This window comes from Setaria viridis, chromosome 9, assembly GCF_005286985.2.
Source record: "Setaria viridis chromosome 9, Setaria_viridis_v4.0, whole genome shotgun sequence".
NCBI classification, from domain to species: Eukaryota; Viridiplantae; Streptophyta; class Magnoliopsida; order Poales; family Poaceae; genus Setaria; species Setaria viridis.
This window is the reverse complement of record NC_048271.2, coordinates 858,883-872,971: the sequence shown is the minus strand read 5'-3', so window position 1 is coordinate 872,971 and position 14,089 is coordinate 858,883. Positions and strand designations below refer to the sequence as shown.

Here is a 14,089-nt window from a genome sequence, read left to right as displayed (position 1 = left end):
AATTAGTATCTAAACATTCGATGTGATAAGAATTTTAGTTTGGACTAAACCCTACACCAAAGTAACCAGGTTACATGTTGTAACATTCTTGTTCATCATCCTGATGCTCTTTTCAACAGCAAAGAAAAATGTAGGTTGTCTTTCTGTGTATGTAAGTAGTATGCGCTCAAAGTCATATCCACTGGATCTGCCTGCCTGCAACCAGAGAAACTTTGATGTAGTAGCAAAAGAAGCAGTCGCATGCTATTTGCCCAAACGAACAGCAACAGGAAACAAGTGGTGGTAACAAAAAAAGCGGGCACTGAAAAGGCCCACCGGGATAGCTGTCCTGTTCACTCACACATCATGCTACTGTCATTCGTTGACCGGGTCAAATGGGCCTCGCAGCTAGAATTCATCAGTTCGCATATGCTACTGTAAAGTGTTCATGTGAGCTGTGCCGTGAGAAGGAGAAGCATCATTATTTCTAAGGGGGTCGCAGCTGGACTCGGCATGTGAGGGCCATCAGTTTAACCTTCATGCATTGTTGTCGGTGAAAAGCTCCATCATAAAGTATTTGATGCAGTTTCAGTGGCCATTAGCCAAGTTTAGTAGCATGATATCTCCAGAATGCAATGGTATTCATGAACAGAGATTTGATTTCACTTGCCAGGGCATGCCTGCCACTCAAATTCCAACAGCGTCAAGAAGCTCTGAATGCTGCGACACCGAGACCAGAGTGTTGGCGACGATCGCGCCGCTGGCCGCGACTGCCGGCACTCCGATTCCTGGGAAAGTCGAGTCACCACAACAGAAGAGCTGGGGGATTGGTGTTGCTTGCCCAGGGAAAGTGGCTTCTCCAGCTTTTATGGCTGGACCATAGGTTCCCCTATTCCTTCTGAGAAATCTCTTATGCGTTAATGGTGTCCCGACCAACTTAACGTCGCATTTTTCTCGGCTAAATTTCGGGCCAAGAGCAGCCTCCACTGCTTTCCACATCACCTGGAAAGTTTGCAATTAGAATGTCAGTCACAGTCAAGGCAGCAAAGTTATTACTTCTTAGAAACAGTTGATGGTGGTCTTCTTTTGAAAAACTAGTCTCATTTTGATGACTTCTGTGCCAGCTTTTGGGGCATTTCTCTCTTTTGACTGTTTAACTGTCATTATCACATCTTGCTTAGACGATGGAAATGAGCACATGCGCTAAACTGGATCAATGAGGGTGGACAGATGAGACATCTAAATTATGCAATACACTGCTAGGCACCGATGGCAGCAAGGAATCAAAATCGGAACTATAGCAGCATTGCCTCACAGCAGCAAGAAACCAAAGTTGGAACTCAAGTACCTCAGAACGTTCTTCCTTCAGCCTTCGATAATCTGCACTTTTCCGGTCCATTCCCTCCCACAAACGGAAAGGTTCTGTCCCTGGTGTATATGCATGAAGAGTATGCTTTCCAGGCGGTGCCAGATCCTTACTAAGAACACTAGGAACGGATATCAGCACAACATTTTGTTCACCATCAACTCCTTTGTTCCAATCATCAACGACAATGTGATGGACACCGAGGCCCTCTCTCGCATTCTGTTTCAGTAATGTCCGAAGGGTATGGTAAGAGACGTATCACCTATGCGGAGAAACACATCTTAGTGAAAATGATTTACTAGACTTAACTTCAGGCGAAGCATACCTCTACATCAAAACCCAAGTGAAGATGCATAAAAGAATCACACTGTGGAGTTGCTTTCACTTTATCTTCATATGATTTTGGGACAACATCTGGTGGTAGCAGATCCAAAGTATCCCACATAGATGCATTGCTAACAACTGCTTTCTTTGCACGTACGACCTGCAATAGGACATAATGTCCGACAAGATTTCAACAGCTGCATCTTTCTTCAAACCTTAGGTTGGATGATGGCAGACATTGCAAATTTGCAGCAAAAAAGTTTATCTAGTGGCCTACACTGACACGTGGCACAATCATGCCACTCAAAAATATGTTGCATAAGACAACATGGTGGTATTTTTTTTTCCATCTTTGCCTACATCATTTCAATGGTCTGCATTCCAATTTATTTTCTCTTTTTTCCAATCTACTATTTTTCTTTTTTATTCCTCTTTTTTTTTTCTCTTACTCTGTTTCTCTCCCTATTATTTTCCCCTCTATCTTCCCTGCCCACACTGTCTCTTACTTATCCTGCCCACCGCCGCCGCCGTCCTCCGCCTCCCCGCGCTCGCGGGCCCCCTCGCCCGCGCCGCCGTCACCCTTCGCCTCCCCTGAGCTCGCGGGCCCCCTTGCTCGCGCCGCGGGTCGACTCCGCCCCCAGCTCCCTGCGCCTGCCGGTGGCCTCGCCCACGCCGCCGCCGTCACCGTGGCCTCCATCCTCTCCTCCCTCCTCCCACCGGCGCCCACAGCCCCACCGCCGCCGCCTCTGCCTCCGCCTCCCACCTTCCAATCCCGCAGGCCCAGGCAGCTGCGACCTCCACCTCCACCCGCGGGCCCCCCGAGGGCAAGGGTGGGAAACGACGGGGAGCGTGTGAGCCGAGAGCGTCGTCGCGTGCGCCGGCCCCGGCCCCGTCGAGTTCGCTCTCTCCTCCTCCCCGATCCCCGACCAGAAGCAGCTTCCATGGCGTCCGGCAGATGGAGCCGCAAGCCATCGCGGCCCCCTCGCGCGCTCACCCTCCTCAAGGCGCTACTGCTGCCCGTGCTCCTCCTCGCCTTCTCCTCCTCCTCCGCGGCGGCGGCGGCCGCGATGCATAACAACAACTGGGCCGTGCTCGTCTGCACCTCCCGTTTCTGGTGAGCCCTCCTCCCTTTGCCCACGGCGCCAGGACCTTGACCGCCCCGCCGTGCTCGTCGTCTGCCCCTGTCTGCCCGGCTCGCTGGGGATCCAGTCCGGTTGTGCTGGATCGGTCGGTGGGACGCGTGCTTTCGTCGGGCGTGGCGAGTGGCGCGTTTGATGCAAGTTCCGACTCGATTGGAAGTCGATCGCACCTGTTGATTCGTCCTAGCGTTACTAGCTGTCGGGCTTGTGCTTCTCTGTTTCTAGCTAGCGAATCAGTGTCGGTACAGCCAAGCAGTATTGGGGAGTTAATCATGCTTATGATGCGTGTGCAACCACATTTAGGAATTCTGGAACTTCCGAATCAATATTGGCATTACTCATTCACTGCAGTATCAGTGAATATTAGCGAAACGTAGTTCAATTTTGTAGTTGAGATCTCAATTGGGGTAATTGGAGTAAGCTGTCATCTTCTCATTGGGATGCAGGGGCGAAAGCTATGAGTTCAAAGTTCAAATGCTTCAACTATGAATATTCAAGTTCTTGTTGAGATGCCAATAGATCTGCATCTGTTCAATTATACGGTGATTTAACTGTGTTAGCAATAGATCCATGTTAAACTCCATAATCTGATATGGCAATAGCATTCATATTGGTTCCTGATGTTTTGGCATTATATGCACATAATGCTTACCAGTTATTGTTGATGTTCCCAGGTTTAATTATCGACATATGGCGAATACTCTGTCTTTGTACAGGTAGCATGTTGAACTGTATTTGTATGGAGTTGTCCTGTCCACGGATTATTCCTTATTGTATCTTTTCTTCTTCTTTTTGGTTGCTTTCAGGACTGTTAAGAGATTAGGAATACCTGACGAGCGGATCATACTTATGTTGGCAGATGATATGGCTTGTAATCCTAGGAACAGTTATCCTGCCCAAGTTTTCAACAATGAGAACCACCAGCTAAATCTTTATGGTGACAATGTTGAGGTGGACCTCTGCACTCTGAAATTATTGTTGCTGAACCATAAGTCCATAACATCATAGTGCCTAAGAAGACTACACTTCAGAATACTTTAGACTACTTGATGCTTGTCTGTCTATATGCTAAAAAAAGAAAATGACAATACTTTAATTTTACCCATTCCTACTTTTTCATGACAGGTTGATTATCGAGGGTATGAGGTAACAGTTGAAAACTTTTTGAGAATTTTGACTGGCAGACATGAAAGTGCAGTACCAAGATCAAAGCGTCTCCTAAGTGATGAAGGAAGCCATATTCTTCTGTACATGACTGGGCATGGTGGTGATGAGTTTTTGAAGTTCCAAGATTCTGAAGAGCTTCAGAGCCATGATTTAGCAGATGCAGTGAAGCAGATGAAGGAGAAACATAGGTGGTTTATTCTTCTTCAGTTTATTATATTATAGTTTACATTTTACTCTACAAGACCCCAATAGGTACAAATCAAGGAATTTTCAACAATCAGATGCTGCCTTACCCTCTTCATGTTCAGTAGTTGGTTCTGACCTCTCTTCCCTTTTTTTCAGATTTAAAGAGCTGCTGATAATGGTAGATACTTGCCAAGCTGCTACTCTCTTTTCACAGGTTTGTTTCACTGTTAGAAATACTTCGTTCAATATACGCGTTGGGCCATTGCGATTATATCGACATTACTACAAATTTTAGACAAGAAGTGGCATAGTACATTTTCTCTATCTGAATGGTGAATACTATATCTCCGTAATCATAACTGACATATCCTATATCTGCAGCTTCATTCACCTGGTGTTTTGGCGATCGGTAGCAGCATGAAGGGTGAAAATTCTTATTCTCACCATCTTGATTCAGATGTGAGTAAATGCTTTTCATTTACAATGTTGGCAGATACTTTGCAAATATATTTTGCCTTACTATTATTCATGAAGCTGATCAATCTGATCTATTTTTTTTGGCAGATTGGTGTTTCTGTTGTTGATAGGTTTACCTATTATACACTTGCTTTCTTTGAGAAACTGAACATGTATAGCAATGCTTCACTGAACAGGTAAAAGTGTAACACATGCTTTAAATGCTCTTGCTTATGTTATCCATAATGATTGTTCATTTGTCAATTGCTGTATTCCAAACGTGATGTTCTTACAACTTTACAAGTTTTCTGTAAGGTATTTTTTTTCATATAGAATGTGTTATACCTGTTCTAGGGCTTACTGGGATGTGCATTGAATCCAAAAAAACTTGGCTCATTGAATCGTAATACGTGACTGAGTCTGTTGTTCCATTTGATGGTTTTCACATGATACAATAATAGTAGAAGGGCTATATCGACACACTATCTTTGGTACCATATAAGAAATTGAAATTCACTGATGGCAATCGGCAAACTTTTATCATATCTGCTATTTTATGGTAACATTGGAGCCTGTATTTTCCTAACCGTGGCTTAGTGTGAGTGGAGTGTGCTGGGGAGGTTACGGCCTCTCCTGTTACCTTTGTACATTCTGTACGACTTCTTTTCTTAATGAAATGACACGCAGTTCTCCTGCGTTGTTCGAGAAAAACATTGGAGCCTGTATTGTGGGACATAAGATGAAAATGGCACCAGAGATTGAAGAGGATACAGGACTACATTAAATGACTGCTGAAATAATCCATAGTAAATTGGCGAACAAATTACTGCTGTTACCATTCTCAAACATTGTTTTGGTTGACTTTACTAAACTTTGGGAATATGTTGTATCATAAATTCTGTAGCTAAATTTTGCGGGGTAACATTCAACTATATTCAGTTTAAATGTCAAAAGTAGTGTAGCCGAGTAACTGTGCACAGTAAGGCACTTATTTTCATTTGTATTTCAATAACGTTCTCATTTCTTACATTACAGTCTTTTCAACTCATACGATCGTTCCATGTTGATGTCCACTGCGTATTATCGAATGGATCTTTATGAGCGGCCCTTAAATGAGGTATTTCTGAATTTCTATATATTTCTTGATTGTAATTCACCACTCAATTGTTCACACAATATATTTTTCCCTTTATCTTCTGTCATCGATCAGGTGCCTGTGACAAATTTCTTTGGATCAGTCATGAAGACTCTCCACACAGATTCAGCCTACACAGGTTTCTTGGCTGCACATGACGATGAAGTTCCCATGTCCATGAGAGATAATCAACATGATCATTTCATGTCAAAGAATGAGGCTAGTGCAAGAAGATTAAACAGAGAAAAGGTGAATATTAGCTTGAGAAAGTTTTGAGATGCATCTAGGTTTCTTGCTATCTGGTTCTGCTTTCTCTAGTTCTGCCAATTTACTGTTGGGTTTCCATTATCATGATAATGGAAATGGGGTCGTGCGTACTTTTAAGTTTTTTTTAGAAGCTAATGCTTTACAAGTTGCAACATGCAGGAGGCACAAATAATTCCCCATGGATGGACAGAAGTTCTGCTTGAACAGCTGGAGGGCAAGAATACTGACATTGTTGCGCTGTATGGTCTGGGAGCTATGGGTATATTGTTGGCACTTTCAACCTGGTTATCAATGTAGGCACTATGAAGAGTATTCACACGCCATTCTCATCCACAGAGCACTGAATCATACTAACCCCATAGAGACTGGGATCAAAAATAGAAAAGAACACGGTTTGAAGGTTCTTTTTGTATTTTTATCCTTTTTAAAATATCATTAGTGTCATTATCATTGATTCTAAATTGATGTATGTAGTTTTTGTATCCACCTTCTATTCTATTGTGTTAGTACTCATTGTTTAACATGATCTTTGGGAACAATTTGATGATATGCTTTACAACTCTTGCCATCACATATCTGGATCAGTTTGATTGTTTCGATAAACATTTGAGTAGAGCTTTTCTACATGCAGCTTTTGGAATATTAATATATCCTTCCAGGTCCTGGATGAAAAGAATAATAGGTTAATGCTGAAATTTCTGGAGCTTGTTGCATGGTCAGATTTTTTTTATAGAAAACCTGTTTGCATGTGGATTAATCCGTAAATTATCTGTACCCAAAAGTATACTGTATACTACCCGTTTATCAAGGAAAATGCTCATTATTAAAAGCACCTTTTCAGTGTTCCATCACCATATTGTAGTTTAGTTTAGTGCATTACAGAAAGCATGTAGCCATGTATAACTTTTGACGTAATTTTGTGCAGCAATGCCACATTGAGGCTGCAACTTTCGTTTAGTCAAAAGTATTCACATGCTGACTGCCTTACAAGTTACAATACAGTTTTACCACTTCCATGTGAACGTGTCAGCCTATAAGGTGGGCACAAGTGTAGTTAACCACATACAGCTCCAACCTGCCATGTTTTCCGTCCAATTTATGGTTCCTGGGGCAAACTTTATGTGCAAGGTTTTACACTTGTCGTTAACATTACACAACGATATGAAGTAATGTATTTTAAGCTCGTGTACCAAACCAATATGCCTGGTCATGGTCTACATGGTCTGATGCTGCTGCAATGGAATTATGTTTCCTTTATGGAGCGTGATCACCTGTATAGGCCATTATTTGACATCAGCATTGCACCGTCATCAAACTTTATTTTCTTTGTACTCACTATCATTACAATATACTCCCTCCGTCCCAAATTACAATTCGTTTTGACTTTTGTAGATACAAAACTTTTGCTATGAACCTAGATATATGTATATGTCTAGATACATAATAAAAGCTATGTATCTAGAAAAATTAAAACGAATAGTAATTTGAAATGGAGGTTCTATATGCTATAGAACTCTACATCTGTAACAACCAGGTGTTAAAAAGGCTTAAGAATGGTTATTTTGAGGTTAATGATAAAATTTGGATGCTAAGAAGGTTTATTGGCAAAAGTCAACTTTAAGTCAAATGTTGACCAAAAATGCCAAATTGAGATTCAAATTCAGGAAAAGTTGACAAATGCATGAATTTGGATCTTATGGACATTTGGAACTTAAAGAGGCCAGTTGAGAAGCAAATGGACCTAAAATTGTCCAAAATCAGAAATGGAGGATGTAACTGTTCACTAACTGGAAATAGGCATAAATGCCTTTGAAAAACAGTACTAAATGGAACTTTGATTCAAGAGATTTTGGAGAAATGTTCTATGAGCCTTTGGTTTTATGACCAAAATGGAACTTTCATGTCAAGCTTAGCATGATTTCCAAGTTTGGCATGAAACAATTGGCATTTGAAGTGTTAAATGGAAATTCGAAGTTAAATGGAGGATGTTGGTACTGTTCTGTCGAGATTGCAGCCATTCAATGCAATTTCAATTCAGTGAAAAGCAAGAAGTGGCAGCCAGCTTCAGGACCAACTTTGGAAGGGAAAAAGAGAGATTTGGCTTTTGAGATGAATAAGAGAAATGTAGAGAAATAGGTTCTCTACAACTTCTATAAAGGAAGTTTTGAGAGTTTAAGTGAAAAAATGGAGTAAACATAATCTGAACCTTCAGCTCAGAAAAATTGACAATTCTGTCAATATAGGATGATGAACAGTAACAGTTGGTTTTGGAATCAAAATTCGAACCCTTAGAGTCAAAATTAGCAGAGACTCCAAATGTATCAAAGATAGTCACCAACATCATTATTCTAACGGGGTCGCAGCTGGACCGGGCACCAACTGGGCGCACGCACATATGTTGTAACACTCCTGTTCATCATCAAGATGCTCTTTTCAACAGCCAAGAAAAATGTAGGTTGTCTTTCTGTGGAGTATGTAGTGTGCACTCACAAGTCATATCCACTGGATCTGCCTGCCTGCAACCAGAGAAACTTTGATGTAGTAGCAAAAGAAGCAGTCACATGCTATTTGCCCAAACGAACAGCAACAGGAAACAAGTGGTGGTAACAGAAAGCGGGCACTGAAAAGGCCCACCGGGATAGCTGTTCTGTTCATCACTCACATCATGCTACTGTCATTCGTTGACCGGGTCAAACGGGCCTCGCAGCTAGAATTCATCAGTTCGCATATGCTACTGTAAAGTGTTCATGTGAGCTGTGCCGTGAGAAGGAGAAACATCATTATTCTAACGGGAGTCGCAGCTGACTCGGCAATCGGCATGTGAGGGCCATGAATTTTAACCTTCATGCATTGTTTATCGGTGAAAAGCTCCATCATAAAGTATTTGATGCAGTTTCAGTGGCCATTAGCCAAGTTTATTAGCATGATATCTCCAGAATGCAATGGTATTCATGAACAGAGATTTGATTTCACTTACCAGGACATGCCTGCCACTCAAATTCCAACAGCGTCAAGAAGCTCTGAATGCTGCGACACCGAGACCAGAGTGTTGGCGACGATCGCACCGCTGGCTGCGACTGCCGGCACTCCGATTCCTGGGAAAGTCGAGTCACCACAACAGAAGAGCTGTGGGATTGGTGTTGCTTGCCCAGGGAAAGTGGCTTCTCCAGCTTTTATGGCTGGACCATAGGTTCCCCTATTCCTTCTGAGAAATCTCTTATGCGTTAATGGTGTCCCGACCAACTTAACGTCGCATTTTTCTCGGCTAAATTTCGGGCCAAGAGCAACCTCCACTGCTTTCCACATCACCTGGAAAGTTTGTATTAGAATGTCAGTCATAGTCAAGGCAGCAAAGTTATTACTTCTTATAAACAGTTGATGGTGGTCTTCTTTTGAAAAACTAGTCTCATTTTGATGACTTCTGTGCCAGCTTTTGGGGCATTTCTCTCTTGACTGTTTAACTATCATTATCACATCTTGCTTAGACAATGGAAATGAGCACATGCGCTAAACTGGATCAATGAGGGTGGACAGATGAGACTTCCAAGGAATATCTAAATTATGCAATATACTGCTAGGCACCGATGGCAGCAAGGAATCAAAATTGGAACTATAGCAGCATTGCATCACAGCAGCAAGAAACCAAAGTTGGAACTCAAGTACCTCAGAACGTTCTTCCTTCAGCCTTCGATAATCTGCACTTTTCCGGTCCATTCCCTCCCACAAACGGAAAGGTTCTGTCCCTGGTGTATATGCATGAAGAATATGCTTTCCAGGCGGTGCCAGGTCCTTACTAAGAACACTAGGAACGGATATCAGCACAACATTTTGTTCACCATCAACTCCTTTGTTCCAATCATCAACCACAATGTGATGGATACCGAGGTCCTCTCTCGCATTCTGTTTCAGTAATGTCCGAAGGGTATGGTAAGAGACATATCACCTATGCGGAGAAACACATCTTAGTGAAAATAATTTACTAGACTTAACTTCAGGCGAAGCATACCTCTACATCAAAACCCAAGTGAAGATGCATAAAAGAATCACACTGTGGAGTTGCTTTCACTTTATCTTCATATGATTTTGGGACAACATCTGGTGGTAGCAGATCCAAAGTATCCCACATAGATGCATTGCTAACAACTGCTTTCTTTGCACGTACGACCTGCAATAGGACACATAATGTCCGACAAAGATTTCAACAGCTGCATCTTTCTTCAAACCTTAGGTTGGATGATGGCAGTCATTGCAAATTTGCAACAAAAAAGTTTATCTAGTGGCCTACACTGACACGTGGCACAATCATGCCACTCAAAAATATGTTGCATAAGACAACATGGTGGTATTTTTTTTCCGTCTTTGCCTACATCATTTCAATGGTCTGCCACTAATTGAAAGGAATGGAGAAAGGCTTAAACTAAATATGATATGCAGTACTGAGGATAACACTTAGTTAGCTTTTTTTCACATAGACACTATCTATTGAGATGGTGCACTGTATATTATGATTGACAAAATATTGTGAAATGTCACTAGACAAAATCATTGTCTATGACAGGCACATGACATCTAAATCAGAGCCTTGCTAGTTGTTGTTATTGGCTTTGCGGTCGTGACATACCACTCATTCCCCCACGTTTTCTTCCTAGTATTTTTAATCGTTTTGGTTCTGCAGGAGAAATGTTTAACTTTATTTGCCAACAAATATCCTCTGGAGCTTACTTGTCCACTTTGTAGCTTGACACCAACTGCTCGACCATTCTCGATTAAGATCTTCTCAACATGAGAACGAAGAGCAATTCTGCCACCAAATTTTTCAATACCGCTCACAAGGGCATCTATTATTGCTCCAGTTCCACCCAGTGGGTACTCAAGCATGCATCCTGGTTTATACCATTCTGCAAACATATAAACCTGAGGATGTAATTAGATCAAATGATGAACCAAACACTTCAAATTTGTACATTTTAAATTATCCTAAATTTTTTGAATGGCCACGACAGGAGGACTGCCAAGAACATATGCAAGAGGTAAAGATTGAATTATGATATGGAACAAACAGACAACAATAGCCATCTGATTATTCTTGTAACAGTAATAACTATCCATCACTGGACAAATACGCAGCTACCCTACATAGTTCAGCCACAGGTAATCACTACTGTGGCCATTGCATTGCTTGGATTAGGGGCAGATGGGAGTGACTTGCTATAGGTCCTGAAATATGGGACCTGGTACATGAATCCTAGATTGGGCATGTTACGATGAGACTGCCACAAGTTTAAAAGACAGTAAGAGTACATTGTTGCCAACATCAGCATATCGGTTTAAATGAAATGAAGGTGGAATGTTGAAACAGTACTCCCATCAATTTTCATAAGCAAACTTACCATGCACTGATGCACCAACAAACGTATCAACACAGATTAATAGAATGACTACATCAGTACATCTATCCAATTGACACAACACAACATTTTTTTAAAAGAAATACAAAAGGCAAACTTTTTTTAATATGTTCGTGATCATCCATATGGATATGGTATAACAGATCTGGATTTTATGTGGTAAATAAGATACCTCAACCTCAACCTAGATCTTAGGAAACAGGCAATAAATACTGAATCTGTTGATATATCATATTTTGCACATTATGTGTTACTTTTTTTGAATTTTGATAATGCAACAGTTTGTCAGAACTTAGATTACCATTTCTGCAGAAAGAGCACCATCAGATTTGACTCCAGCAAGTAGAAAGCACAGGAGATCGATCCAGTTACGAACGAAGGGATTTTTCAGCCCTAGCGAATCAACAATCTCTTGGAATGGTCGTAGAAGTTTAGTTGCGCCCAGAGCTCCTTGGGGTCCCATTTGTATGAATGATTTCAACAGAGAAGGAGCATATCTACCAGCAGCTGTTGATAGAATACCCAAATCACCTCGAATTGAAAGTGGAGGCAAAGCCATTGCAGCTGCAGACATAGGAATAACTGCATCCTGAGATCGTTTTCAGTATGGTATTAGCACATGTTTTAGTGGAGTATAAGAGCATCCTAAGTTACGGACTTTGCATGATGAAAATGCCGTACTGACGCACAAGAAAGATACCGCCTAGATGCCTAGTGCATGACCCATATGTTGTTCAGATTTTCAAATAGTCTATTTACAACTAGAAAATAATTTCTATAAGAATCTAAAGGATAGATAAGGAAACTCACAAGAAGCTTTTTCCACTCCTGGACAGCGTCAACACCAACAAATGTCTCAAGGTCCTGCAAGAATTATAAGTTAGGATCCAATAAGTGTGAGAGCACTCCAACACAAACAAATTTTGACAAAAAAAATATTGTAAATGTGAGAGCATTGGTACATGTCTGCATGTATTGATACATGCTGGTTACTCCAGGAAATCTTAGCAAATTATCATGGCAGCAATCCACCCCCTATTTTCAGGTTTTCATTCCCCCAGCATCACTATTAGCTCTCTGTCGATCACAACAAGTAGGTGTGCACAGTGGAGCATACAACATTGTGTGGAACTATTTTTTTTTCTCAACTACACAGGAGAGCTGTGCATCTTTGTATTAAGAACAAGAGTGTTTGGATTACAGAACGCGTACGGCAATACACTGATGCCCGAACAGGTCTGCTTACACATACTATGGAACTATTTGTCCAGTATCACGAAATGATCAGAAATGCCATCATGTCTGATTATCATATAACTAGATAATACACTAAGCGTCGAGAATTATCGGTAAACAATTCTTCTGCGATTGCTTCATTGTTGTTATTATAAGCAAACAGTAATAAAAATTACTTCTTCCCACGAGGACACCTTACAATTATGAATGACTAAATAATAAACCTACCAATGGCTACTGAAGCAACTTGCTGAAAATGCACGTGCTGCAAGTGCCAGTGGCCTAATCAAGATAGCTTACCTTGAGGAATTCAGTTGGACCAATCCTAGAGAGGAACTGTCCTTCAGGTACATGAACCATCCAAGAGTCATATGATGCACAAGGTACCGATTCACCTAAGGCATCAAGGACCTGAGCCAGTCGAACAATCAGAACAACTTCAAGCTCTTGACATCATAAACATTGGCAGTCCATCCAATCCGACTGCCAAATTGCTGAAAAGCTATGCACAATCAAGTAGCACGTGAGCTCACCTGAGCAAGTGGATTTGCCTGGGGGCCTCTGGACTGGAACCCTGAGAACAAAGACGGCCCCGAGTCGAAGTTGAACCCCTTGATGTCGAACGAGTGCGCGGCGCCTCCCGGGCGGTCATGGCTCTCGAGCACCAGCACGTCCTGGCCGTACCTCGCCAGGAGCCCCGCGCAGCACAGCCCGCCGAGCCCGCTGCCGATCACGACGACGTCCGCCTCCGGCCTCTCCACCGCCCTGATCGACCGCAAACCAACACAACAACGGCAAGGCGATGAGGAGGTCTGAATTTTGAGTAGTCACCTTGGTGCAGTGCGGATGGGTGCGGCTTGTACCCGGAAAGCCCGCGGTTCTGGCCCTCGGGGAACGCGGGGTCTGCGGGGCGCTCGTCGGCAGCCACTGCCCGGCACCGCGCGGACGCGGGCGCCACGCGCCCGCGCGCCCTTGGAGCAGCGGCAATTGCCGGACGCGCGCGCGGCGGAGGGGCGGCGGGGTGGTGGCAGTGCGGAGGCTGCAGCGCGCGGGAGGCTAATGCCGAGGCTGCCATCTCGGAGTCGGAGAAGCGGAGACGGCGCCCGTCGAGACTGTTGGGAGGGAGACGACGAGAAGGGTGAGGACAGCGAGGGAGTAATACGAGTGAGGCCGCGGTTGGAGACACGTGGCGCCTCACAGGCCGTTCTCCATTTGCGGCCGCCGTTGCATCGTCCTCGGCGACGACGGGGCCAAAAGCCCGCCGACCGCCGTGGATTAAAGGGGCTCCGATTATGGAGTTGAAACTTCCGGGCCGTCTGAGGCCCGGACTTATCTTCTTCTTTCTCACCTTATTTTCCAACTCTCACATTTGATGGTAGTCCATTTTTCTCAAAAATTTGAATTAACATTTCTTCAGACAACATTT

The 14,089-nt window shown here is 43.0% G+C and overlaps 3 protein-coding genes across 6 annotated transcripts; 1 reads left to right on the top strand and 2 right to left on the bottom strand.

Moving 5' to 3' along the window:
- Positions 1-666: 666 nt before the first annotated feature.
- LOC117838789 (prolycopene isomerase, chloroplastic) lies at positions 667-1,908 on the bottom strand. The gene is made up of 4 exons (XM_034718954.1): positions 1,885-1,908; positions 1,671-1,829; positions 1,328-1,564; positions 667-981 (listed from the first exon to the last, which is right to left on the bottom strand). The coding sequence occupies exons 1-4, from the start codon at positions 1,906-1,908 to the stop codon at positions 667-669; spliced, it is 735 nt and encodes a 244-aa protein (XP_034574845.1).
- Positions 851-13,875, bottom strand: LOC117839471 (prolycopene isomerase, chloroplastic). Of its 4 annotated transcripts, none has more exons than XM_034719808.2 (10): positions 13,527-13,875; positions 13,197-13,428; positions 12,964-13,074; positions 12,238-12,291; positions 11,729-12,016; positions 10,742-10,933; positions 10,026-10,184; positions 9,683-9,919; positions 8,997-9,328; positions 851-981 (listed from the first exon to the last, which is right to left on the bottom strand). In XM_034719808.2, the coding sequence occupies exons 1-9, from the start codon at positions 13,736-13,738 to the stop codon at positions 9,014-9,016; spliced, it is 1,800 nt and encodes a 599-aa protein (XP_034575699.1). In that variant the 5' UTR covers positions 13,739-13,875; the 3' UTR covers positions 851-981; positions 8,997-9,013. The 4 variants fall into 4 exon arrangements, with proteins under 4 accessions (XP_034575699.1, XP_034575700.1, XP_034575698.1 ...); XM_034719809.2 differs by lacking the exon at positions 851-981 and adding an exon at positions 1,710-1,829; XM_034719807.2 differs by lacking the exon at positions 851-981 and adding an exon at positions 6,896-7,290.
- Positions 2,203-6,590, top strand: LOC117839470 (uncharacterized). The gene is made up of 10 exons (XM_034719804.2): positions 2,203-2,783; positions 3,483-3,524; positions 3,615-3,759; positions 3,934-4,163; positions 4,318-4,375; positions 4,543-4,620; positions 4,726-4,814; positions 5,653-5,734; positions 5,828-6,001; positions 6,179-6,590. Exons 1-10 carry the CDS (start codon positions 2,611-2,613, stop codon positions 6,314-6,316), a joined length of 1,209 nt encoding a protein of 402 aa, XP_034575695.1. The 5' UTR covers positions 2,203-2,610; the 3' UTR covers positions 6,317-6,590.
- Positions 13,876-14,089: the final 214 nt, after the last annotated feature.